This window comes from Balearica regulorum, chromosome 1 (genome assembly GCF_011004875.1).
Source record: "Balearica regulorum gibbericeps isolate bBalReg1 chromosome 1, bBalReg1.pri, whole genome shotgun sequence".
NCBI lineage: Eukaryota > Metazoa > Chordata > Aves > Gruiformes > Gruidae > Balearica > Balearica regulorum.
In genome coordinates, this window is record NC_046184.1 from 149,764,595 (window position 1) to 149,790,447 (window position 25,853).

The 25,853-nt window shown below is 37.9% G+C and overlaps 1 protein-coding gene across 2 annotated transcripts in view; it reads left to right on the forward strand.

The window, feature by feature from the left end:
- NCK2 (NCK adaptor protein 2) overlaps positions 1–25,853 on the forward strand; it is an 84,129-nt gene that overhangs the window by 44,355 nt on the left and 13,921 nt on the right. For both annotated transcript variants that reach the window (XM_075739015.1, XM_075739016.1), the window contains one exon: positions 8,326–8,567. In XM_075739015.1, coding sequence (XP_075595130.1) covers positions 8,342–8,567 — 226 coding nt within the window. In that variant the 5' untranslated portion in view covers positions 8,326–8,341. The remainder of the gene's footprint in view (positions 1–8,325; positions 8,568–25,853) is intronic.

Below are 25,853 nucleotides of genomic sequence, written 5' to 3' on the forward strand. Positions count from 1 at the left end.
TCACTGCTAAGAGTCCAGGCTGCGTGCAAAACTTACGTGGGTCTTGCTGAGGAGATGCAGGCTTTGTGAATAAAATGATTCTTTTTCCTTAAATGGAGAGTTTACATTTTAAAAGAACATTTCAAGCAGTTCCTGCTTATTTAGTCTGGGCAGGCTGATTCGTGTGACAGGCTTCATGAAAACATTGGGTGGGAAATTTTTTTTACAAACATCCTTTTGTATGTTATTATATAAACATCTATCAAGTGAGATTTCTTTTTTGTTGGATGGTAAAGTGCTGTACCGACTCCTTAGCAGGAAGGATGTATTTCTGGGTGTTTCTAATCTGTATTCTCCTTTATTTCTTTGTGTGTCTTTTTAAAAGACTTCTAAGCCACTTACAAGACAAAAAACAAGCTGAAATTTTGTGCTGTATTGGAGCTATGCAGAAATTCGTTACCACTAAACTAGTCTTGAGGTTTCCTGTTTGCAGTTGTTCTGTAATGCAAGATATAAGGCACCCGAGTCTAGCTGCAGTTGTATTAGAGATTGGGAAATCAGATATGTTGTGGGGCCGAGGGAAGCAAACATCACTTAAAACCTGTCGGAGGCATCCGGTTGCAGAAACAAAACCCCAAACCTCGCACCATCGTGCCCTGAAACAATGGCAGGCGGTAGGGAGGGGAAGAGGGGTTTTGAGGCGCGCGGAGGCAAGCTGTTGGGTAGCATCAAGATGAAGTTACTTAGCTAGTACAGTTCCAAAGTACTGGTTAGTTAAGACTGTTCCTTCACTTTTTTGAAGATACACAGCCTGCTTATATTTTAGGAAGAAGTATCATCTAAAAAACCCCCGTGGAAGCGGACTGCGGCAGGGCAGTCCTGCCTCAGGCACACGGGCCACGGCGCCTCCGATGTGATTAACTGTTCCACCAGGCTGTATCGCCCTCACAGTTTTATCTATAATTATTCTTTTTTTCTTTTTTTTTCCTCCTAAGTGAGTCATAGGGAAACCAACTACTTTTGCACCTAAGAACAAATGTTTTGGGACCTGCCAGAAAGGCTCGTGGTGTTTGCTGAGCTGGCCTTTGAAGTCACCCCTGCGGCTGGGCCTGCCTGGCAGCTGTGGTTAATCTGTCCAGTGTGGGTGTGGGCTTGGGTAGATGTGTGGACCTAAATCAGGAGCTCAAATGAAGTGTAAAGTGTAGAAAAATCAGGTTTTTCACACCTGTCTTCCTTAAAACCCTTTTGGTATGCTGTGTGGAATTTTCTGGGGGTCCTTTGTCTCTTTCCTTTATATTTCATTAGGATTAGAGTTCGTCTGACTACTTGGTTATCAAGGACGTCCAATTTATGCTTTCAGATTAATGCCACAACTGTAATTCTCCAAAACTACTTCATTGCTCCAAATTTTCCTCAGACTTGACATTAAGATTGTAAAAGCTTTGTGGACGGTTCTGCTATCTTGGGGTACAATTGAAGATTAGAAGTGTTTAATTTGTCTTATTATTTTCAATCCTCGTTAATGACACAGCAGAATGTGGTTGTCATTGTAAAATAATCCCGTAGTGTGGAAATATATATTAAACATTCTCTTCCTACATCACGTGCAGGAAACTTAATATTCTAATTCTATATTTATTCTATTGCTAATATTTAATTTTTTACAGATACAGTTTAATAACTTTTTATACTTCTTAATGAGCTGGACTGTACTTCTTCTGATACCTTCAGTTTGCATTTCTTGACTTGAGCTTGTTACTGTCAGTTTTTCCTTTTCAAAGAAAAGACCGGGAGAGAGGATACAGATGACCTCTAGAGCTTTTCACCTCTCTTTTCGAGCAGGATATCCTTTTAACTGTGTACTACTTCTTTCATAAATGCCAAATTGTGAGAGTAGGTTGGGAAATGTAATAAAACATTCCTCCTTTGCACTCAATCAATTTATTTACATCTTTGTTCATGTTTATTCTTTACAGCTCCCACTCTTCCTTGCTTTCAGCTTTGGAAAACTGACCCTCTTAAAGTACCTACACTGGTTTCCATTGATTGTGACTGTGCCTTCAGTTTGCACATCAAAGTAAATTAGATAATAATCACTTGCACTTACTCAGCTATCACTTTTAGTTCTGTAGTTAATACATCCTAAGGAGACCTAATAGTGAAATACCCTAAATTAATTGTCAAGCTTGCGTTAAAAACAGTCAGCAGTTTTGGGCAGCTCAGGTATGTGGGTTTTGTCTGCTTAGGTGTCGGTTTGACACCTCAGAACTGCATAGCCGGATGATGAATGTGTGGTCACTACAGCTATTTAGTTAACTTTATTTAATAGAAGGGGGAAGTATTCTTATGATAATTTTTTGTGCAGTGACCTCTTTCCAAAGAAATGTGTCCCCTGGGGTGGATTGACACACATTATATGCAGCATTAAAGTGTTAAACTGCAGAAGCAGTTAGACAAGGTGGCCTTTAAGCAATCCATCTCCTTTTATCAAATAGCCCATGTGAAAAAGCATGGAAAGGGTTTTACTGGTTTTAACAAAGGGCTATGATTTGCCATCATTTGGGTCAGATTGTTTACTCTTTTTATACCTCTGCACTTTGAGATTTTCTTGTAGCAATCATTAGAAATATGGTATTTTACTTGTTTTGGGTTAACTTTGACCTTTGCATGAAGGAGATGATATTTTCCTGTTTTTTAAATACATACATACCTTAAGTGTCACAAATGCTGTATTTTACTGGAAATTGCTAAAAGTATGTCCAAAAGTTGTATTCCTTTTCATAAGTTTTCATTTGAATTCTCGTTTCTGTTCTTTTTAATGCCTTTTCAGTTCTGTCTTTGAGTTTGGTGCTATATTGATCACCAAGAACTGAGTGAAACAATCTCAAATATAGATATGCACTTTTTTGAAATCTTTCTATATGTCAAAACTATTCATCCAGGCTGATTTAAAAAAAAAAAAGCTAACCACACACTCACACATGCAACAAAGAAAACAACTGTAAATGAAAACAAAGCTTCAAACATCCTGAAACAGCAGACAGGCTAACCCGAGATTGCATCTTAATAAATAAGAAAGCTTCAGACTTAGAGTGTGCTTGAGATGAAGTGATCTAATACAAGTTATTTTATTAATTACAGAGTACAGTAAGCACATCCGCTCACTATGAAAGAGGCCTTGATGGAAAGAAATGTTTGGTGTTTTTATTTTCCACAACTGTGTTGCCTTAGAGGACCAAATACTGCCTATTTGCTATATAACTTATGAAAGATTGACCAAGTTGGTGCTAGGTAGCTGGCCTATCAGCAACACGTGCTGCAGAGTTCAAAACCCATTCTGATTTTCAGAGTTTGGGGGCAGGAGAAGGGGAGAGGTGGTTCAGCCTTCAAATCTTAGAGAAAACCATGATATGTCATTAGTTATCTTTTAATTCTCCCAAGACAATTAACTAAATATTGTATAGTAATTATGTCTTATGTAATATTGTATAGCAATTATGTGTTTTATGCACATCAGTGTCATGTAAAAGCCTCCATATCAATTTAGTGCCTTTCTTTCAGTGTGTCTTAGGAGGACATCCAATTTCAGAACAGTCTGTTATATCAATTGTCACTTCCTATTAATAGAATTTTTGCTTGTTCCCTTGGTGAGGGATTAAATTTCAAGCATTACTGTCAATCATTTTTCAGCCATGTTCCTCTTTTGCAAAATAAATTGTGAACAGGGAGAGCAACGGCTGCTTTTCTCACGACATCCTTAAAGCTCAACCATACCTCCTGTTTGTGCTCTCCTAACTAACCATATCCCTGACTTAAGCCTGAGCCTGCCTCCTGAAGGCAAGAAGAGATGCTGCTTTTCTGCCCATCGGGCCAGGGCATTAAACTAGTGGGTGTGTGAACTTGGGTCAGTCTATAGGAGAAGATCCCAGTTCAGGTAGCGTGCTGGAATGGGTCCTTCCTTATTTATCACTGCGGGAGAAACACATTAGCCCTGCATGGGTGGTGGTGGTGGGGAATCTAGGCCTGGTAAAAGAAAATGAGATCTATGTAACAGTTGTATCTAGTTTGATATTTAAAATAACATCAGCTGAGCAAATCTTTCACATGAAAAATCACTGGCAGATCGACAAGTTTCTGGGAGCAAACTCTCGTTAAGTTCCTCTACATTTAAGTTTCCATAGTCTCAAATATTGCTTGCATGGTTCAGTTTTAAGTATTGGTTCAAAATGGCACAGGTGGGTGGTTGTCTTTGGGTGGTTTTTTGTTTTGTTTTGTGGGGTATTTTGGGGTTTTGTTTGTTTGTTTTTACATTGCTAAATTCTTTAATTATTAATAGCTTATTGAACATAACCTTTTCCTTTCTGGACTTTCTCCTGATAAAGTCTATACAGGAGCTACAGTACTAGATATTCTGCCTTAGGGTTAGCTAATGTTCCTTGCCTGTCTGAGCAGGCTTTCAGTACAATCTTCTTATAACTGATTTTACCTTGGCTGGGTTTTTGTTCACTACCTTCCTAGCTGAGCAGATTTTTCAGTTTTTCCCCCTCTCAAGCATGGTTTTTTGTATTGGAACAGTTTCACGTGTGTTTCTGCAGTAGGGCAGCTGCCACTGAAGACAAGACTCCTCTCCTAACAAAACGTGCATTGGACGGAAGAAACAAAGTGGGTGAAAGTACCTGAGCTGGATCTAAGCTAACTAATTGTAACATTTCAGCAAATACATTGTTGGTAAAATAAATTAGTTTACTACCACTGCTAGCAATGAAGGAAATACTGGCTTCAAAGGGGTTGGAAGTGCGGATCGGTCACTTAGCTAATATAAGAATTACCTTGTGATGGTCTGGGTTTTGGAGTTTAGTTTGTTTGCTTGTTAAGCATAGCATCTTGGGTTTTGTTTTAAAAACTGCATTTGGAAGTTAGATTGCCCTAAAAGTAAATCAAGTGAGTGCTTGATATGGCAAGCTAAAAAACAATGCCATACATATACTTTTTAAAGTGCATGTCAAGTTTTTATGGGACACTCAGATACTTTGGAAGCTTATATTATTGGTTTTTTCCTTATGTTTTTCCCCAAATTTAGTTATGGTGTTTGCTTCTAATCTTTTGTTTGGCACACAGCTGTGTTGCAGAAGCATTTCAAAACTATTAATTCTACATTCCCCACTTCTGGGGAACAAATGTGTCCTTATTCACATACAAGGAAATCTTAGCTCTGGAAATGTCACAGGAAGAACCTTATTGTCCTTGATGGAGCCAGTCTAATGATGTAACCAGAAGAAAGTAATTTAAGAATTTTTAGTTCCTCGCATTTAAAAAACAAAAAGCAAAAAACAAATGAAACCCCCACCAAACAAAAAAACCAACCCACCCCAAACAAAACCACCCCCCCCAACCCACCAAACAAACAAACCCCCCTCCTAAAAAACTATCACAACCAAACCCCTTCACACACATGTGTACAGCTTTTAAATGGACAAATATTGAGCTGCAATTATATGATGCATTTTGACTCTTTATAAATCCTATCCCCACTTGAGTAGGCACGCTTGTGCCATAAAACATTCAGCAGAACCTGAAGTACTTTACTGATGTTGGTTCTGTGTGCGCATGCCACTTGAGAAACTTGGCTTCTCTACGCTTCTGCCAAAACTGCATCACGCAAGGGTGTCTGCTTGTTTCTCAGGCAGAGCGGCAGTTTTACACATGGGCAATAACTGGAAGTGTGGAAATGAGGTAGCTTGGGGCTCTCTGTCCTGAGTGAATTTTGGAGTTGATGGCAGCCCAGACATGTTGTCTCTTCCTGTGCTTCTGTGCTTGCCCAACACTTTGGGGAAACACTTGGCGACTCTTACAACAGGGGCCGATTCAAATTATTTTTTTTTTTAAGCTTCAGAGGGATAGGAAGAGTTTAATTTTCTGTCAGTCACTAGTCATATATTATGCCTAATACTTTTTTTTTTGTTGTTAATTGTTAATTTACTGTAATATAGATAATTCTAACTTGCCTGTGTTGTGAAAATAACCTTTTTTAGAAGCGGAGCCTGTGTGGTGGCAACATCAGCCAACCGCATTGATGGTGTCCTATTTCTTCATGTTCTCCATGTCCCCAGGAATAGTAAGAATCGACCATTTTACTATTGCTGAGATAAAATAAACCGATCTAAATTGGAGAGAGATTATATTGACAATGCTGGCCTCCAGAACATGCTTGATTGCAGTCCGCCTGTGGCTACATCAGCTTATCGACCTGTCAGATATCTGTCCGTTTTATGAGTCAGAAACCAGGTCGGTTTATTGGAGACTGTGGTCCAAAGCTCAGGCTCTCCTGTGTCACTGTCAGTGCCAGATGGGATTATTATTTTAGGGGAAAAAAAATTGTTGAAGGGCATAGTGACTTATTTCTTGTAAAATCATCAATTCTGCCTGCATAAGTCACAGCCTGTTTGAACTGTAAGGGTTGTGTTTCTTCTCAGTTGTTCAAAACTTGGTAACTTCTTTCTGAATTCATCTTCAGGCTCTCAGCTATGCAAACTCACATATGAATTGTGTTTTAATTGTTGTACGTTCCTCTGTGTTTTCTAGCTGGAAAATTAGAACTTAAGCCTGATGATTTCAGCTTCAGATTTTGAAAAATGTTGTCCTACCTTGGCTGTCATGCCAGTGTCATACCTGGTGTTCCTGAGGGGGGTGACGTTGCTGGTGCTTTCCATAGCTTTGCTGTCAAATAGTTTAGCAACTATAGCACAACCTATATGATTCTCTCCTGGAAACAAAAATGATGATGAGAGGAGGCTATTAAAGTATAATAGAGTCCACTATTGTGTGTTATGATTATAGATTAAATAAGGAAAACACTTTTTCTTGAAAGAGTAGACTGATGGGGTGTCTAACGTAGTTTTCACAGCTTGTACTGTAGCTAAAGTGTGTGTACATGTGTTTACAGAAGTGCAGAAGGAACCATTTCTGAATATAGGTGATAAAATTTACATGCTGAACAGAATTTCTGAATGATATTTAGGGGTGTTTTAAATTACCTTTCTGTCATGTAAACTGTTAGGGTTGTGGACTGCTAAGAACTAGGCAACAAAGTCAAACCGTGTTAAAAAGATCCTTGGACGTTAATAGTTTTAAGTACTCTGGGACCTGTTTCTACTGATCTGTAATTTAAAGGAAATCTACAGCTTTTACTTTAAAAAAAAAAAAAAATCTACTACTTTGATTTTCAAATATATTCTCACCTCCCACTATTTCCTGTCCTCCTCCACTTCCCTCCCCCGCTAAAACCCCCAGCAGTGATTAGAAAATTTTAAGTCACTTGTCAGAATTTTCTAGAAACAATTTAGAGGGCAAAATCAACATGTTTTGGTTGCCATTATAATATGTTTGAATGTCACTGGTACTGGCATGGGACTTTTCCTTGCACACTATTGTGCTCCCTCACATTGTTCCCGGTAATTACTGGGATGCATAGGAAAACGTGGAGGCATGCAGCTGTCTTTATGCAGCTGACAAATAGCTTTAGAAAAGATTGTTCTAGTTACAGGTAATTAAAAAAAAAAAAAAAGACAACTCTTTCAGTCTTAACAGAACTCTGGATAAGTTTCAGGTAGGGAAGCCATGAAATGCAATCCAGGGAAGCACAGTGGGTACTCTCGCCACCCAGCTGACTCATGCCTGGTGCGGGACTGTGGTGAGCTGAGATCTTCTCCAGAGCAAAGGTTTCTCCAAAAATTCAACCTTGTGCTACTTTCACAAAATGTTGTGAGCAAAGGCTTGCTAAAGACAGTACTCTCTTTTTAATGGCAGATTTCCTTGCTGAGTTACATTACTACTTGAAGTATTTTTAACTTTCTACTAAAAAAAGATAGATAACTTTGTTTAAATGCAGGAAACTTATAAATAATATGTTAGAATGAGGTTGAGGAACTAGCACAGAAAGAAAATATACTTTTTTTTTTTTCCCTCTGCTGCTATATTTTTTTTCTCCAATCAGAACTTTGAATGCCAGGTGTGGGATAGTTTTATAATGCTATATGCAAACACTAAATGGTTTTTATAAATTAGCCTTTGTTGATGTATATCTGAATAATATTTTATATACATTAAGATGAAGCGAATGTAATACATTATGACTAGAATTTACTGTCAAAGCATTGTCAAGAAAGGTCAATATGATTTCACTTATTTTTAAAAGAGGAGTTCCAGTCTATGAGGTTTTACTCTGTATGGCTTTCTCATTTTTCTCTACCCTTTTCTTGCTTATTTCAGAAGAGCTTGAAGAAAAAAATGAGTAAGAATTACATGGCGTAATTTACTGATGAGCATGTTTTTAATATTTTGTTGCAGAAGGACTCCATGAAAGATGACAGAAGAAGTTATTGTTATTGCAAAGTGGGATTACACTGCACAGCAGGACCAAGAACTTGACATCAAGAAAAATGAGCGTCTTTGGCTATTAGATGATTCCAAGACATGGTGGAGGGTAAGAAACGCAGCCAACAAAACGGGATATGTGCCATCAAATTACGTGGAGCGAAAAAACAGCTTGAAGAAAGGTTCTCTGGTTAAAAATCTAAAAGACACATTGGGTGAGTCCTTTTGTATTTTGGAAGAAGTTTAGTAGACTTGATGGGTTTCAGATTGGGAATGTAATGTGCTTATAAATGTTTTTTAGCGTGCCTGTTTGGATTTTCTTAACCCTTTGTTTGAGGTGACATAGTGGATGATTGGGGGAAGGGGGGGAGAGTCATGTGGAAAAATCTGTAACAGATTTTTTTGAATCACGTCCAGGAGAATAAGATGTTATTTTTGTTCCAGTTTGTCAGAGGTTGTGTGTTTTCAGTGGCTGAAAAATGTGTTTTTATCGAGATATGAAGTGCTGAATCCTTTCCTCTCAGGCCAAGTCCTCTCACTCAGAAATAGAAGGATGTAAACTGGATTGTTCAGCATAGCTATCATAGCAAAGCTAAATCACTTTATGAATGGGATTATATGATGTGGCTATGTGCAATGTCAGGGGTTAAGTTTCCATGGTCTGAGATGTTGTTTCTGCGTCAAAGTCCTTAATATGTGCTCTGTTTTATGCTTGCATATAAATTCTTCACAACAGTGTATCATACATATAAAATAATATACCTTTGAAAAAATTTGAATGTATTTTGAAGAAATGTATTTGGAAGACAGGTAAAATTAATTTTTTTTCTTTATTTTAGCAATGGTTTTTAAAGACTGATTAAATTACTGAAAAGGGTTTGCATATGGCTAGAAAAGGTTAAACATAGCAATAAGTTATCATTTTACATATAGAGGCCAAAAAAACCCTACTAGTAGTATTTTAGGATGTAATGAATAAAACAGAAACATATGTGCCTGGAGGTGTTTTGAGGTTATATTTTGCTTGTGTTTCGGTTTTTGCCTGTATTTTGCAAAGTCTTACATAGGGAAAACTTATTCTGTTCCAGTTTGCTGTAGAAAATACTGACTCTTCAACAGAAAAACTAGAATTTGGGATTGGACTTGTTAGAAAGCAAAAAGATTCACTTAAAAATAACATGGCAATATCTCGAGTAGGTTTATTGCAGTTGTCCCGTGCTAGTGTTGTGTCTAACAGGTTGGGTTTCTTAGTCACTTCTTCATTACCATGTCATCCATTGCTGAGCTGCCATAAAGTTAATGGAAATTGAGGACTGCAGGATGGGTGGCAGACAGACTAAGCTATCACAAGGTATACCACAGTAATATTTAAAACCATAGGCCTTTCTACAGATTCTCTTGGGATATGCTCATTACAGTGCCAGCAAATATGATTATGGCTTTTCAGAGGTTTGTATAAAGAATAAGCTCCAACATCAATTAACTAGTTAAAATCCCAGTTGTTACTTAAGGTCCTTTTATATTGATTTATCATGTTTAAAATATACATATTTTGTCTAAAAGCTGCTTTATGAAAGGATTGTGTTTCTGTTGTGATAATAAATCAAGTGTTTGTGTAAAATGTGGATAGTATTTACTTGATGTAAATAAACACATTTTTATTTATATCTAACAGAAATGCATTTCAGTGAAGGAATAGAGACATGTCCTAGCATATATGCATGTTTACCTCTTTGATCTTAACAAAGCTGCATGCTGCAGGGTGCTTTGCTTCACTATGGTGGTGACCGATGAAACAGTGTGAGAACAAAGCTTGGTGGTTTCATAGCTGAGCCTTCGCTAGTGTCGTGCCTTCCAAACCTCAACCCTTTGCAGGCAGGTACACGGGTTTTTAAGTTCTAGAGAACCGTTACTACAATCTACTGATTCCCCTTTTCTAATAGTTTTATCTGTGCGTTGTTTGTTAAGCTGAGACAGAACATACCATGTGGCAGAGCCTAGGTTTTGCTTTTGCAGTGACCACATGTACCCACTAAGCATACAGAGTGCAAAGCACCTCTCATGCTCTTCTGTGCTTGTACATCCTGTGACGGTAAGAAGCTGCCTAAGCCATACCTAACCCACAAATTGGCTCAGGATATTCTTAACACCCCCCTCAAAAAAATTGGTGGTATTTTTTATAGTTTAAGGGCTGTGAACTACTTACCATAATGAAACATGTTTGTGTGGTGCACCACATATCTGTAAAATTTTATAATCATAGAATCACAGAATGGTTTGCGTTGGAAGGGACCTTTAATGGTCATCTAGTTCCAACCCCCCTGCTGCGGGCAGGGACACCCTCCACTAGACCAGGTTGCCCAAAGCCTCATCCGACCTGGCCTTGAACACTTCCAGGGAGGGGGCATCCACAGCTTCACTGAGCAATTTTCTCTTTACGTTTCCTGAGTTGGAATCCTCAACTAAACTATAGTCTTTAAGCCTTGCTTGTCTTGCTGTACAGTAATTTCCTGTTCAGAACAAGAAGAGCGTGTATCCTTTCTTAGACGATCCTTTGTTCTGAGCAGCCATTAAGAACGCGCTTCTGGGTTGGGGGGGGTGGTGGTGTTGTTTTGTTGTTTTTTTTTTTTAAACAAAGGCTTGTAAATTGCAAGGCTGATGATTGATCTAGTGAAACAGCTTTTGAAAGTTTTGCTGCGCCCAGTGAAATAAGTTAAGTTCTCTTTATACAAGTACATCTATGTCTCATCAAACATGTCTCTGCTAAGATCACAAGAAAATTCACGTTAAAATACCCACTAACCCAGCACAGATGGGAATGGTGGTCATGAGTGTTAGCCCTTAAACCAAATCTGTTTCCCACTTTGAGCTTGAAGCTATTACCAAAATATCAGATATTGAAGTTAAAAAAAAAAAAAAAAGTCCCTTAATCAGTCAAATGCCAATCATAAGTCTTGTGACTCTCAGGAGAGAAATAGCAGGCTCTTAGCTGCTTCCAGTGACAGGGCCAGCAGGCTTTAGAGAGAGGGACCTACTGACATACCTGGATCTACCTTTGATACTTAACAGCGCTCCAGCAAACAGTTGCTTCCCTGGAGATGCACTTCTTTGCCCTGCCTCTTCCTTAATCAGTTACATTTCCTTGTGTTCAAGCATATTTCATCTGAAAGCATTGTTATCGCACAAATGATGCAGTGTGGTGTCTATGTGATTGCCCCTAGCTGTCTACCACTCTTAAGCTTATCCACAGTAATTACCAGTGGTTGATTTATACTTACTTCCAGATAGTCAATAGATATGAAAAATGCCAGCCATAGTTCAAATTGTGGCAGACCCCATAAGAGCTATTACTATTTAATTAATAGTCCCTATAGTTGGCTGTTGAAGATGCATCATCTAAATAGTTCTTAATCCATGTGGTCTGTGTTCTAATGAAAGTTTATGGCACCAGTTAGTACATCAGTGTCTCGTACATAAACAGCCAAACACACCACTGGAGTTTACTACCTTTACGAAGTTGCCTTTATCAGGGAAACTTTTAATCTCATCAGGGAATGAAGTCATGCCTGTCTGATGCTGAAAACTAATTTTCCTGGAACTCTGTTGACTGTCATTAATTGAATCTCAGCCCTTGAATACTTTATTAATAGAATCCCATCAGCTTTACCATTGTTTGGCTTGGGGTTGATGGAAAGTTAATGGGCATGTAGGTACCTAGAACACGCAGCTTGATGGTTAAACATCAGCCCGTTTTCAGCAATGTCTTCAGGCTTCTGGAATTTTCATTGTATTTCAGCATTTTTGAAAAAGAACATCAGCAAATAGAACGTGTTCGGAGCCGGCGCTTTTGAGTGTGTCAGATGCATGTTAAAAGGCTGGTTAAACTTGTTTAGCATATCTTCATTAAATCAGTTACCTGTGGACTGAAAAACAGCTCAACTCAAATCTCAAATGATCTCCAGTAATTTCTGAAAAGATGCTTTTGTATCATCCTACGTCTTTTGAAAAATAATAGCCTTTTCTGCACCGTTAACTTTCTTTTTCCTTCTAAGGGCTTACCCCGTTATACTTTATCTTCTTTTAGTTCTATCATCAGGGAATTTTTCCAAAACTTCTGAGTTTCCTTAAGTAACTTGGAGAGATTTTGAAACTTGCAGTTTTCCTATTGATGACTGTCTGTTTTTATCATTTTTCTGTTTGATATACATTACTTCTATGTTCTTAAATCTCTTTCTTGAGTGAACTCTAATGGATATGGCCCGGTTTTAATTATGGAAATTTAGAGTATAGGCCACCTGTTGAGTATTTTAAATGATTCATCTTCTCATTCGCGTTTTTTTGTCTTAACTGAGTGATACTGTGAATAAAAAGTTAATGGCAATTTAGCTATTTCAAATTACTGTCTTCTGTTTGCTCATATGGAATGAAATCTGGTAATTATTACTATTCTTAAGGCAAAAGCCAGCTTCCAGGCCTGTGATTAAAATTTCATCTTCATTCATTATAATGAAGTTTAAAATCGTTTCCTTGTACAGAATTTCTTTTGTGGGGAGGATATTTTTTTATACATTTCGTTTAAGTCTTACTAAGCAAGAGACCTCCAGTGTGCATCTACCAAACTGTAATTTTCTGTAATATAATTCTTCCCATGCACTGGGTTTAGGAAGGAAATCCCATACCAGTTTGGGTGGAGCGAGTGTTTGCCAGCACCACCTCCAGAGCTGCCTCTGAGCGCGGCTCCATGGGTTTCCCCTTCTCTACGCTTACTGGCTCATCTCTGTCATGTTGAACAGAAACCTTATCTGAAGGAAGCAAAAATAATTAAGTAGTCAGTTGTTTGTGTAAGCAAAAAAAAAAAAAAAAGTTTCTGCGTTTTTTCTGTCCCTTTGCAAGTCATTTTCCTGGCAAGAGCACAACTCCCCAGGCAGCAGCATGCCACGGGTGACTGATGTGTGTGATCCGGCAGCAGGGTGCCATTTTCATGGGAATCCACAATTTTCTGAATATTACTGCTTTTGCTTCACAACCAGCACTGCATAATAGGGATTTCTTAAAGGTATCCAGTCTTGCTCCCTTTAGTGAACAACCACATAAGAAACCTTCAAGACATTTTCATTTGGTTCTTGGTGTGGGTTTTTGAACAGATGCTTAGCAAAAGAAAGAACGTTTATTAAACCTGAGAAATTGGGCACCAAGAATACAGGAGATATGTTTGCAAAATGCATAGGAACAACAGAAATACTAGAGATGAGCATTGGCAATGATGGCAAATAACAGTAATCTCAATTGCATTTCACAAAGATGTTTGTTGCATGCGAGGCTTTTCAAATGACTTCTTTATTAAGCTTCTGTAAGTCAGCAAAACATTTCAGTAACTTTTTAGTTTTAATTCACTCAGTATGCCAGATTTTCACGTGGAAAGTAAGAATTGCCAAGTGAGATATAAAGTACAGAAACCAGTCCTTACTTGCATCACTGTTCCTAGTGCATTATTTCAGAAGCGTTGTGAGTGTCCAGGAGTGTGCCTGTGTTCGTCAGCCTCCATGATGTCAACCTGGGTCAGTCTGTAGATCTGTGCAGCAGTTCCTGAGTGCTATATACACTGTTGCTTCCAGAAATCAACTGTTTTACACCCCTCCCCGTCTTCTCTGGTTATTTTCATTTATTTATTTCAAAAGGGGTTTTGCGCATTTATAACCTCACATTTTCCCATTTGAGAGCTACTTAATATCGCCTTCATCACGCCTTTCTGCTAACTGCCAGGGAAGATAGCTCTTTTTTCTTTAGGCAGTCACTGCTTAGTAACAAGCAGAAATATAGACTAGGTCATTTTTTAATGTGGTGTTTTCTTTGACATTGGAAAACACTGTTGGTTAAGAAGTTTAGTGTACTTCCTTTTTAGATACAAATATTTCAACTCAAATTTAAACTGTCACCATCATAGTTCTATGTAACATGGTCATGAAATCTCGTTCTCCAAATAAGTAATCAACCTTTAACTTCTGGTGTGTGGGTTAGTGGTCTTTACTTTTTTTTTTGTTTTGGTTTTGAGGATTTTTTTCTTTTTTAAAATATCTTAGTGACCCAATTTCGATAGTTCTGACATGGCATGTCTGGTAGATTTAGGAGCTATCTGAAGCTTAAAGAAAAGCTCTTTTTTGTATAAAGTGGTAGTATGACATTCGTGAAATTGCTTCTGAATCTTTTCTTGAGTACTGAAATTCGATTGCTACTTAAGTCTTTCACTGGTGAAAATTTACTTATGTGACTCTAATTGTTGTGGGTTTTAACTGAACTTTTTCCAGTTCTTCAGCACTAGTTTTTAAAAGCGTGATCATGAGGAGCATATACAGTGTTTCTGGCACAGTCGTAGCTATAAATTGAGTCTTTCATACTCTTTGCTTGATGAATTTGTGTTTGTTTATCAGCAAACTGCCTTAGCTGTATTAGCTGCAAGATCACAGAAAACACATTAAATCAGTAATATGACCAAGTACTAGTTTGAAAATACTTCTATTAGTTCTTAATTAATTGTTTTCAATTTTAGTATTTTCTGGACACCATGTGGGTGTAAAATTTGCTACAGAATGAAAGAAAGGTGGAAATAAGAGTAAATACGGTATCATTGTATAAGTACATTGCTATGTAGTGCAGCCTCTTAAGCCTCATAGAGCTCATGTTAATTAAAACAGAGCTACCTTATAAGACAAACAGAAGTCATTTTAATCTCTAGAACTTCGAGTTCCCAATGTCGATGGGCTTCCTTGTCACAGACCCATAAGAAATGCTAGTCTTTCCACTCAAGAGCAGGCATTTAATAAATTTGATATTAAAAAAATTAAATAACCAATCTTCAGAACTTTCTGCAGTATGTAGCTACTTGTCAAATTATTTATCATTTATAAAGATTTCTAAGAAGAACGATATGAATTCTTTCGTTTAGCCAAACATCTCTAGTTGAAATTAGCAGTAAAATCCCCTTGTAGGAATTTAACACAAATAAAAGTATTTTTCCTGTGTCACTTCATGTTGCTTTGAAGCTTTCTAGCTTGTCAGCAAATGTGGACACGACAGTAGTGGCATGTCTGTCATGTCTCTTGGAGGACTGGATGATGGTAAGTCGTCTATATCGGCACTTGTAAGCAGTCAATATACAGGAATTTAAGCTCATCTTTACAGAGAGGAAGTAGTTAAGTTTTTATATACAGCAGAAATTCTTGCTCAATTTCCTAGAATCTGTGTGTTAAAATAACTCGTTCCATGGTTGAATTGGTTCAGCAAAAGCACTTTCTCTTCTGTGCTTCTTCCAGTTTTTTAGTTGCATTGCTCAAAGTAAGTGTGTGTGTTTGTGGGGCAGGGTGGTAACAGTGCTGACTCTTCACCAGTGATGAAATTGAGGAATGTGTGTTTGTGGTAGTGAGGGAAGCTGAAGAGAACTCTGTTTAGGTGTGGTGCCTTTGGTGGTTTGGGGGAAGGAAAAAAGCTGGAACCACTGAGTTTCTTCCATCTTTGCAGTAATAATAGATTAGTCTGCGTGGGTTACTGTCATTAGATGCTGAGAAAGGAGAAATAGGAGATGCTCACAGTGATTTAAAAACACGGGAAAGAGATTTCTTCCGTTCACGCCTAGAACATGTGGAGTTAGGAGCTGGCAGTGCTGATACCACTGGAGTGAGAGCAGATGATTTGTATAATAAGGAATTCAAATGCTTTGCTACTTTCTGGAAACATGTTTGCCTCATGATCATCATCAAAACCTAGACTTGGCTTAAGTGGCTATTTTCAGTTCATTGATGATCTTTGAAGATCTAGAGACATATTCAAGAGCAGTAGCTCTGCATATGGAAAATGATACAAGAAGATATTGCTGACAAGGTAGGGTCTGCTATTTCTCCATCAATTTGATACATAGGTAATGGCAGAAGAATATATTCATTTTGAATTAGTGCTACTATTATGCATGTTAAAATGGCTACCCAGAATGCAAAACAAACTCACAAATTTATGGTTACAGGCCTATTGTACGCCTGTAAAAATTTAAATAACTTTATACATATCAACTGTGTCCAGTGAAAGCAGCATTAAAGGAATTGAAGTCCCTGCTTTGTGGAACTAAAATCAGACTTTCTAAAAAATACCATGTTATAATTTCTAAAGGAACATGGGCTTAAGAAGGAAAAAAAAAATCTGAAATTGCAGATCAGACTAATGCAAAAAAAAAAAAACCCAAAAGAAAATAAACCACAAACTTCATGCTTGTTTGTTACCAGCAGCAAAAAGACTTGAAAGCAAAGAAAAAGGGTAAATATTCTGGAGATCTCAAGGTAGAGAGTAATGCTTCTTTTACTGCTTAATAGAAGACTTTCTCTGCCGGATGTATGCAGCAGGCCCTTTATCTGATCTGAGGTGAAAAGCCAAAAGCAGCGGTGAAAGCAGAACCTGCAGCTTGTTCCAGCGCCCCTGTGCTCCGGTGCTAGCTGGTGATGGGAGCACAAGTTTGCTCTTTTTTCACTTTACAATTGTATGTATTATATTCTGCTGAAAATTTGTCTTATGTGAATTATTTATTGAGGTGGATTATTTAAAGGATTCACTGCTTCAGGAGTTTGAAAGAAGCATATAATGGAAACCATGGTGTGTCCTACCTTTCAGCAGATTTTTCTGATATAATGGTTGCAGTAAAATGTTGCAAGGCTGAAGGCATAAAGAAACCTCGCTGGTTTTAGTCCACATTGAGTGAATAAATTTGTTCTTTGTAATATATTAGAAGTTTTGTGTAATAGGTACTTTTCTCCCCCCTCCCCATGCAGAGCGTGTGTGTGCTTGGAGGTACAACTTGACATAGACGTATTGCAGAACGAGCCTTTATTTTAGTCATAATTATGTTTTGAAAATATAAAAGGATCGCCTTAAGTCAATGTGGCTGTGTCTACTGGTGTCTTTGGTGGTATTACTTCCCTCAGGTGTCACCTTTGAGGACCTTTGGTTTTGCCCCTCTCTGAGCCGGTTATGTTTCAGCATGTATTTGTGTTTGGCCTTAGAGCTAGCCCAAAAATTAGCTCCCAAGGTAGTTTCATCGTTCCCTATTAAAGAGAGCCACCCCGTTGCCGATAGCTCTTCCTACACCCTGTTTCAGCCATGGAGTCAGAGCTCTGTGCTCTCTTAGCATTAAAAGTTTGTGTCTGAACCCTCAACTCTTTTGATGTTTCATTTTTTCCATAGAATAAAATCCTTTAAGCGATCTGCTAATTATGTCTCCTCTTCTGAGAGTACGTTTGGGTTTTTTTTAAGCGGTGTCTTGTGCTGGACTTCTTGCATTGTGGTCCCTTCTGTCCTTTCTCTCGGATTCCTGGGAAGACCCAAGTTTGCCGAGGCAGCAGAACTGGGGCTGCAGCGTGGGTTGCCACATTGCTCCCTGCTGCCTGTCTTGGACCCTTCCAGTAAGCCTCTGCTTATGGGGGGATGTAGTGACCACAGTTCTTCAGAAAATGTGGTCTGTGTGTGCTCTGCATACTGTGCTCTCCTTTAGCTTGATGTCCTGGCACGTGAAGGTGGTAGCAGAGAAGAAACAATTGACAGTAAGCTGATTTTGAGGTCTTGTGTTATACCTTGGTTGGTGTGTATAGCTGGGTCTCCCTTCTAAAGACCTAAGATGGCTGGCAAAAATCAATAGCCTGTGTATGTACTCTCGGGGATGCTATTTTCCAAACAGTTCCAGCGACTCAAAGGTCAAGTGATTTTTGTATATTGAAGTGACAGTGGCTGGCTGTTCCTCCTACCATCTTAGCATCTTCGGGGGATTTCTTCTCATTCAGATCTGGGTATTTTCTCCAATATGCATCCCTAACTAATTCTTTCAGTATTACTGCATCTCTCTTTTTGAGACCTTTGGCTGTCTAACATTTAATCTTCCAGGGTCTCTCAGAGTATTAGTTTCTTTATCTCTGTGTGGGCCCACTCAGGTTCCATTGTTTTCTGCTCCTCAGGTTTTTTGAAGACCTGAACAATAGGTGGCCATTCTGTGACATGTTTTCATACCGCACAAACAGAATTTCTAAATTTGCATTCACGCCAGAAAAAATGGGCTTTGTCTCAGAATGTACAGGAGAAGGTTTCCTTCCTTTTTCTGAGTCTCAAACATGTTTTGTGGAGTGTGTCCATAAAGCAGGAATCGAGATGCATGTAATGTATGCAGACACCCAGCATAAAGCTGCTCAGTGAGAGAAAATGCCCACCTCTGTTGTTTCTAAGGAGGAGAATTCCAGTGGCAGAGATGGCTTTCTCTGAGTCACTTCAAAGATAAACATGATTGTTTACTGATAACTAGTTTTTATGGTCTCAGCAAACAGATTTGGACAGACACCGCTCTTAATGTGAATGGGCAGTCAGTTTGTCATTCATGGTGGACATTCAAGGGTGCTGTTTGTACTCAGTGACTATTTGTAGCTGTATTTTGCACCAGAAAATTGATTTAGGGCTTTTGCTGTAGACTGTCTAAACTATACACAATCATTGGCATCACTCCTGTTTAGCAGTCATTGGGACCTTGTAAATGAAGGAAAATGGAAAGTGAAAGAAAAAAAAGAAAGGGAAAATGTATTTTGATGTAGTGAAAATGCTGTTATTCTTGTACGTGGGCTCTACCAGTTTACAAACCTGTAAGATTTTTTTAATTGTTCATTCAAGAAGTTGTTCTCCAGATGAGGAACTAAATTTATTAAGATATTACTTTCTAATTCATGATTGAGTTTTAATCTACAGAATAAATTGGTTGGTTTGTGAGTTGTGGGGTTTTGTGCTTTGGTTGTGAGGGCCAAATCTCAGAGGAGACAGGCTGTTTTAAGCCAGCCGTTTTCCCTTTTTACTTCCCCCTTAGTGTTGGGGAGGTCTGATTTTACGTATGTAGTTGCATATAACCTGAGAGCCCTTGATTAATGAAGCTAGGAGCATTGCAATTCAGAGAGGACATTAATAAAGAAAAGGTGGTATTTACTTTGCTTTCCTTTCCTAAAAGGAGCTTTGAATACAATTGCAGTATCTATGACAGGCTTCTAAGGAGTTCTGAGGTTGGCAAAGAAAAAAGTAATTAACACCTTGGATTTTCTTGTACCACGTTGTTTAAGGTTTGAAAATATTAGTGTAGTATAGCATTGTCATTCTGACCGTATGGTAGAACTACTAAGGCTTTACATTATGCTTGGTGTCAGCATGGACCAGCTGGAATAAAACATTATAACCTTAAAGAGTAGCTGACCGTGTTACGTTCAGGGGGGACTATCTATCTTGAGCTTTTTGACGCCGAGAGATTGTCCTTTGTTAGTCAGTGTTTGCATCGCTGTCTTCTCATGCATTTCTTTGTGTTGAGGGGCTGTATAATTACTGGGTTTTAATTTATCTGTTCAGGTTTGGGCTTGATGATCTGAACTTCAGTCTGTATTTGTAACACCTATTAAGCCTTTCATTTTCATGTGCAGAATTGAGAGCGAATTTGAGAAAACAAGAAGTGAAAAGACCAAGTTAGTACTATAATCGCTCATATCCAAAATAGAATGATTCCGTCTCAGTTATCTGGAAAAGTCTTTAAATTGGAGGGTCATCATCTTATGTTCAGGGTAGTCGAGTTTGTACTTGCTGTATTATTGATTTTAAATAAACAATTGAGTGGGTTCATGTTAGCAAGTTGGATTTGTATCTAAAGCTGTCCCACACACCTCTCCTACCTCAGATGAATGCAAGACAGCTAAATATAAATCATTTCCATCAAATGGTGGAGGAGGAGGGGGAACATAAGCTGTTGTATTCTTACTGAGGGACAGGCGTGTGTATTGGGGTAGACAGTTTGGAGCACCTCGTGCATATTAGGGATCTCTGTCAATATTCTGTTAGTGTTTGTGAAGGAGAGGCAGAAGGGTGTAGCTTTCCTTTTCTACATCCAGGGAAGAGAAAGCACTGGGAAGTCCTACAGGGCTGCTGTGCCTCCTCCCCATACCTTATAAATCTATTCTTAGAATGATAGGGCTGCCTTAGGTTTAAGGCAGTCCTGGCTATTTTTTGTTATCAGGGCATCCTACAAAATCAAGAGAGCATCATTAATGAGATTATAAAGTAGGTGGAAATATCTTTAAATTATCTCTATTTGTTTAAAACAAGCTGGCTTCAATTTAAATTTGTAGACAAATTGGAACCATAGGTCTGGAGAAACCCCATTCATTTTGTATGCCTTCTATTTCAGTCTGAGACAGCCGTTTTCCTACTCCATGGGGGATTTCAAATCTCTAGGTCATTACAAATTTGCCTAGTAAGACTTCATCTACTTCACTTTCCCATCGGGGTAAGAACATACACAAGGTGGTTGATGGAAGCCTTCAGATCCTGTGTTTGATGCCTTTGGAAGACTGTCCACATACATCCCTGTAGTACATCTTTCATTTTTACCTCTTGGTCTAAGATGCTCTGGGTACAGGAAACTCATTATCTGGTACTGGAATTTGAATGTACCTTTCCTGATAACAGATAGGCATGCTTAACACAATCTAAATTACAAGAATTAACGTAGTAGTTGTTTTTAATATGGTTGAGTTAATTTCTTTATGGAAGCTTCCATACCAAATAGTGTTTGATGTATGGGAAACTTTGACACTACTTTTTCCTGTATTTGAAAAACATAGTGATAAAGCAGCCAGGTTGTTGAAATGTCAGAATTTCACTTTGACATTTAAAGAAGAGTTTCCATTTTCTGATTTGTTCTAGTATAGCTTTTCTTGATATTGAGCTTCTTAAAGAAGATACAAAAAGTCATTAATAGAGCTGTAAGGCTTCATGTCTGTATCACAAATGCAGTTGAAGATTTCTGGAATTTATAGCAGTGTCCTTTAAAGAGTGCTATTGATGGAGATGCTGCTTCTAAAATACTGACTGTCCCATATGGATCTTGGCCTTTGAAGATTCGCTTGTGAACTGGATGTGTAGGTGGAGGGGGAGAAGAAAGGGTGGGAGGCTGCAGACTGAAAATGTGTGGAAATGTTTGGTTTTTCTTTCTATGTAACAAAAGAAAGTTCAGTCTGCTGAATTCCATTTTAATAAAGCAGCAAAGAGAAGTTAAAGTTGTAATAATAATACTAATAAATAAGAAAGCTAAATGAATATCTGATCTGGACATTCCAGCTGTAAAGAAGTTATGTGTTTATCTCTGTATTGGGTGAATTAATAATTTACATCATTTTATGTTGTTTCTTAAGAATTTTCCTGAAAAGTTAATTACTTCTTTCTTAATAAATTTTTTTGTTTTTTAAAAAAGACACTGTACACTTTGCATACATTAATATGCAGTATAATTTAGAGCCTTAGTGTTAGAAAATTAATAACTTATTTGGTAAACAGAACAAGATTTTTTTTTTTTAAACTGTATATGTGTGAAGCTGGATGGAATTGCAATTCTGTTAAAATGCACAAGAAAAATAATGATTTTAAGTATCTTAAATAAAAATTGGCTAAAATGTTGAATAAATATTACCTCTAAATAAAAATGGGTTTTGATAAACTTGCTTGTTTCTGCTACATCTAACACAAAACACTTGATTAGTAAATTGAATGAGAATTTCTGATTACTTTGAAGATTTTTAGAACTAGGAGAGCTAGTCTGTAAAATTTGATTTTTATATGTGGGAGAACTAAAACATATTTCCATCTCAGCTGAAATTGATTTCTTATTATGTAAGTCACTAAACAGAAATAATTTTAAAATGTTTTTTCTACTCTGTCAAAGATGACTATTATTCAGTATTTGAACAAGCTCCTTCTTTAGGTATTTATACTGGGAGTTCTCCTAGCTCATTTGTTTGACTTCCTTAATTGATCAGCCTCAGACTTGTTTTGCTTGAATATTTCAGCTGTTTAATGGAAGTTGGCTTAATAGATTATAGTAATGTTAAATTTTTCAGCTCTCGAGTGCCTTCTTTCCATTTGAATTATAATGGGTTTATTTTTAAAGATGAAAACCATTATTTTAAAAATCTGATTAAAATGAAAATATTTTCATAAAAAATGTACTGTACTTATGTCTTTGTGGTGGTTTCTATGATCATATTTTTTAACTGTAAAGCAAGTAGTACTGTTTAAAGCATTTTACTGTAGAAGGAGGGTACAAATTTTACAAGTAACTGCTTGGGTTGGGTTTTTATGGTGGTTTTTGTTTTGTTTTGTTTTTTTAAATCAAAGAAAAATGGCCAGTAATGAAAAAAATATTTCAGTTGCTGGGTAATTTGTAAGGCCAATGAAAGATCCCCCCAGTGCTGCAGCGGGGGGTCGAGGGGCACCACGGTGTTCCTGCTGGCCCATCCAAATCAGCTCAGCGTTGCATCATCTCGCTAAAATCATGCCCGTTAGTCAGCTTTTGACAGAACTGTGAGTCACAGGTTGAGTTTTGGGTGCTAATCTGATGCAGAGCAAGTCCCTTTGGAGAAAAACAGGGCTGGTTTGGGCAACGCAGGGGCTGGCGGGGAGCAAGGAGGTGGGAAGACAGGGATCCTCACCAGCCCTGCCTGCCTTCGAGGTGGGCAAAGCATCATGCTTCTGTTTCTGGAGGATGTAAAAAAAATAAAAGCATATACAAAATTTAGTTTAGAGAGATAAAAAAGGAAATGTACCATTTTCTACCCACCTTTTTTTCTGACTGTATGTCAGCTTTTAAGCTCTAGTATCAGTTCCTGTGTTTTGACTAGGTGATATACAGCATAATTTAGCTTTTTAATTGAGAAAGATCTTGTTGTATGTGTAAATAGATTATGAAAGTAAGTAGCTGGCAGTATCTGATGTACTTGTAATTCAAGATATCTATTTGATGACCCTTATCGTACTTGAGTTAATTTTTTGCCGATTTACTGCTTTGTAATAATAATAGTAATAATAATAATAACTGATGGAGAACCAATTTCAAGCATGAAAGGTTGAATACATGATACAAAAATCAGTTCTGACGTGTTATGAAAAAGAATCTGTAAAGATATGTAAATATAGCAATATAAGCAAAGGTATCAAAAGTCGATTTTCTGATTGCCACGGGGAGAGAGAAGGTAACAGCATTACTCAGCAGCACTTGTTATTATATTTCCAGCTGTATATTTAGACTTAAAACTAGCCACCCCAAAAGTGCTACTGGATATTTGAAGGATGCCATTTAGTAGAAATCTTAAAGAAGAAGTAGCTTCCAAGAACTTAGTTGTAAAAAAAGTTGCATTTTTGTTGTTGTTTTTTGTAGTTTAAAGGTCACTTGCTTTGGGGTGTGTGGGGGGAATCTTTCCTTAATTGCTCTCAATATTTTAATAACAAGTTCTCAGAGGCTTTTTAAGCAGTTGCAAATGGCATATTTAGTGGCATGGTCTCTTTCATTGAGTTCTGGATTGAGGAATTCTGTTCTGGAAATTGCTTGGTGTTGCCTTTATGATTTCTCAAAGCAATGTAGTTTTCTTGTATTGCAGCTTTTTTCTGAAAGGCCTTTTCTTTGGTCCTTTTTTTAATTTGATGCGCAGATAAGCTACAGAAAATATTTTTGCTCATGATTTATGCATTAAAATCAGAGAAGGTTTCAGAAAAGGTAGATTGGGAGAATTCAGATGACACTACTTTCACTTGCCAACTATTTTTCAGGAATTGGCTTTGGGTATTGACTGACCTTTTTTATATACAGAAGATGGGAGAATGGAAAAGTCAGTAATCTGAGATATCAAACTAAAAATTCCTTTGGAAAAGAAATGCAACTAAATTTAGTCTATTTAAAGTTAAGCTACATATAAGATGTAATAAATTTAGGGGGCAATTTTGGGAGGGGCATGCTAGACAATTTGACTGCAAATATCTTCAGTGTTTAGTGCATGTTATTCTGAAATAGAACTTAAAATTAAAGTGAGTATGGATAAGCCTGAAGAGATGCATTATACAGCCACATCAGTGAATCTGTTCTTTCACCTCTAGGGATGAGCAAAAGTAGTTAAAATACAAAATGTGATCGCTCATCAGTTTCAGGCAAGGACACCAGCTTCCAGGAGCATGGAAAGACTCATCAAATAAGACTTCCTAAAATTAGGAAAAGATATCTGTTTTGTAAATGGACTTTTTCTGGTAAAGGTAGTATGTAATATAAACCATAATTAGCAAATGGAATATGAATTTTTACTAGGGGCAAAAAATTCCCTTTCTATACAAGTGTTATGTATGTATTTGATGAAGTATGTATAGGCTTAAAGTTTTAAAGATAATTGAACTTGTTTATTCTAAGCACCAATTTTCATAAACTTAGTAGCTACGCAGCCTTGTTTCAGTACCTTCACTGAAGGCAGAAGGAGAGAGAAATCCTTCTTCGGTTTAGCAGGAGAGAACTGGGCAGTCGGGGCATCTGTGCTGTCTGAGGCGGCCAAGCTTTGGGCCAGGAGCGTGGCCAGCATTGCAGAAGACATAGGTAAGGGTAGGGGAAATGGCACTATCGCAGCTTTGGGCCAAAGGGGGGTGACCAGGAGGAAATTCCACCACTTTAAGGTTTGGGGGAGCTCAAGCCGTTTTCTGGGGGAGCTTAAGGAGTGCGAGGTGGGAAGGCTGGAAGTGCTGCAGGGAGAGGGCATTGGAGGTGCGAGCTGGAGGAGCTACGAGTTACAGTGGGAAGGCCGTCATGGGGACAAGCTGGTAACGAAAGGGTGCAAAGCTGGGGTTTGCACAACGGGGACTTAAGAGACAGGAAGCAAATCCGTAGGAAACTGGTCTTCCTTCGGCCTGCTGCTCGCAAAACAAGCTATTCTTTAGAGCCGCGACTGAGCGAGGAAAGGAAGAGGGCACGGAGTAACGTGGGAGGCATGTTTCTGAGTCTCCTTAAGAGTAACCTCGGGGCCAGAGGCTTTCTTTCACTGTGGAGAGAAGGAGGATTTGCAGTGGATCCCTTCTCTGGAAATGATGCTAACCAGTTTGGTTTTTTTTATCTCAGCAATATGTCTACCTAAAAAATTAATCATACTCACATCACTTGGCAACTTGTTTGTAAGAATGAAAATGAACTAGTTTAGTGTGGGTCAGCTTTAAATTGTGAACAGTGTTATTTCCTATGAGACCCCATAACATAAAATTGGCTTTCTGCTGCTTTGCATTGCTTTTACTCCCACTCTTTTCCCCTCGCTTGAAAGCTAATCCATTGCTTTAGGTTTCTCCTTACGACAACTAGTTGTATTACAAAGGATTATGACTTCAGATGAACTGTAATCAATGAGTCAGAATGGGAAAATACAGTTGTATTTCACTAGTAGATAAGTTTTCACTAAAACAATGACAATAAAAATGCCAAAAATTATGACTGCAATCACAAGTATATTTGAGTCTTCCCAATATGACTCCCCAAGTGCTTGAATGTTTTGTTTTCCATGAAATTCTTTACATTCTCATTCCATTTAGACATAAGAATAGGGATACCCTCACAAATAGTAATAAGCAAACATTTCTGTTAGCAAGTAGTAGCAATGTTT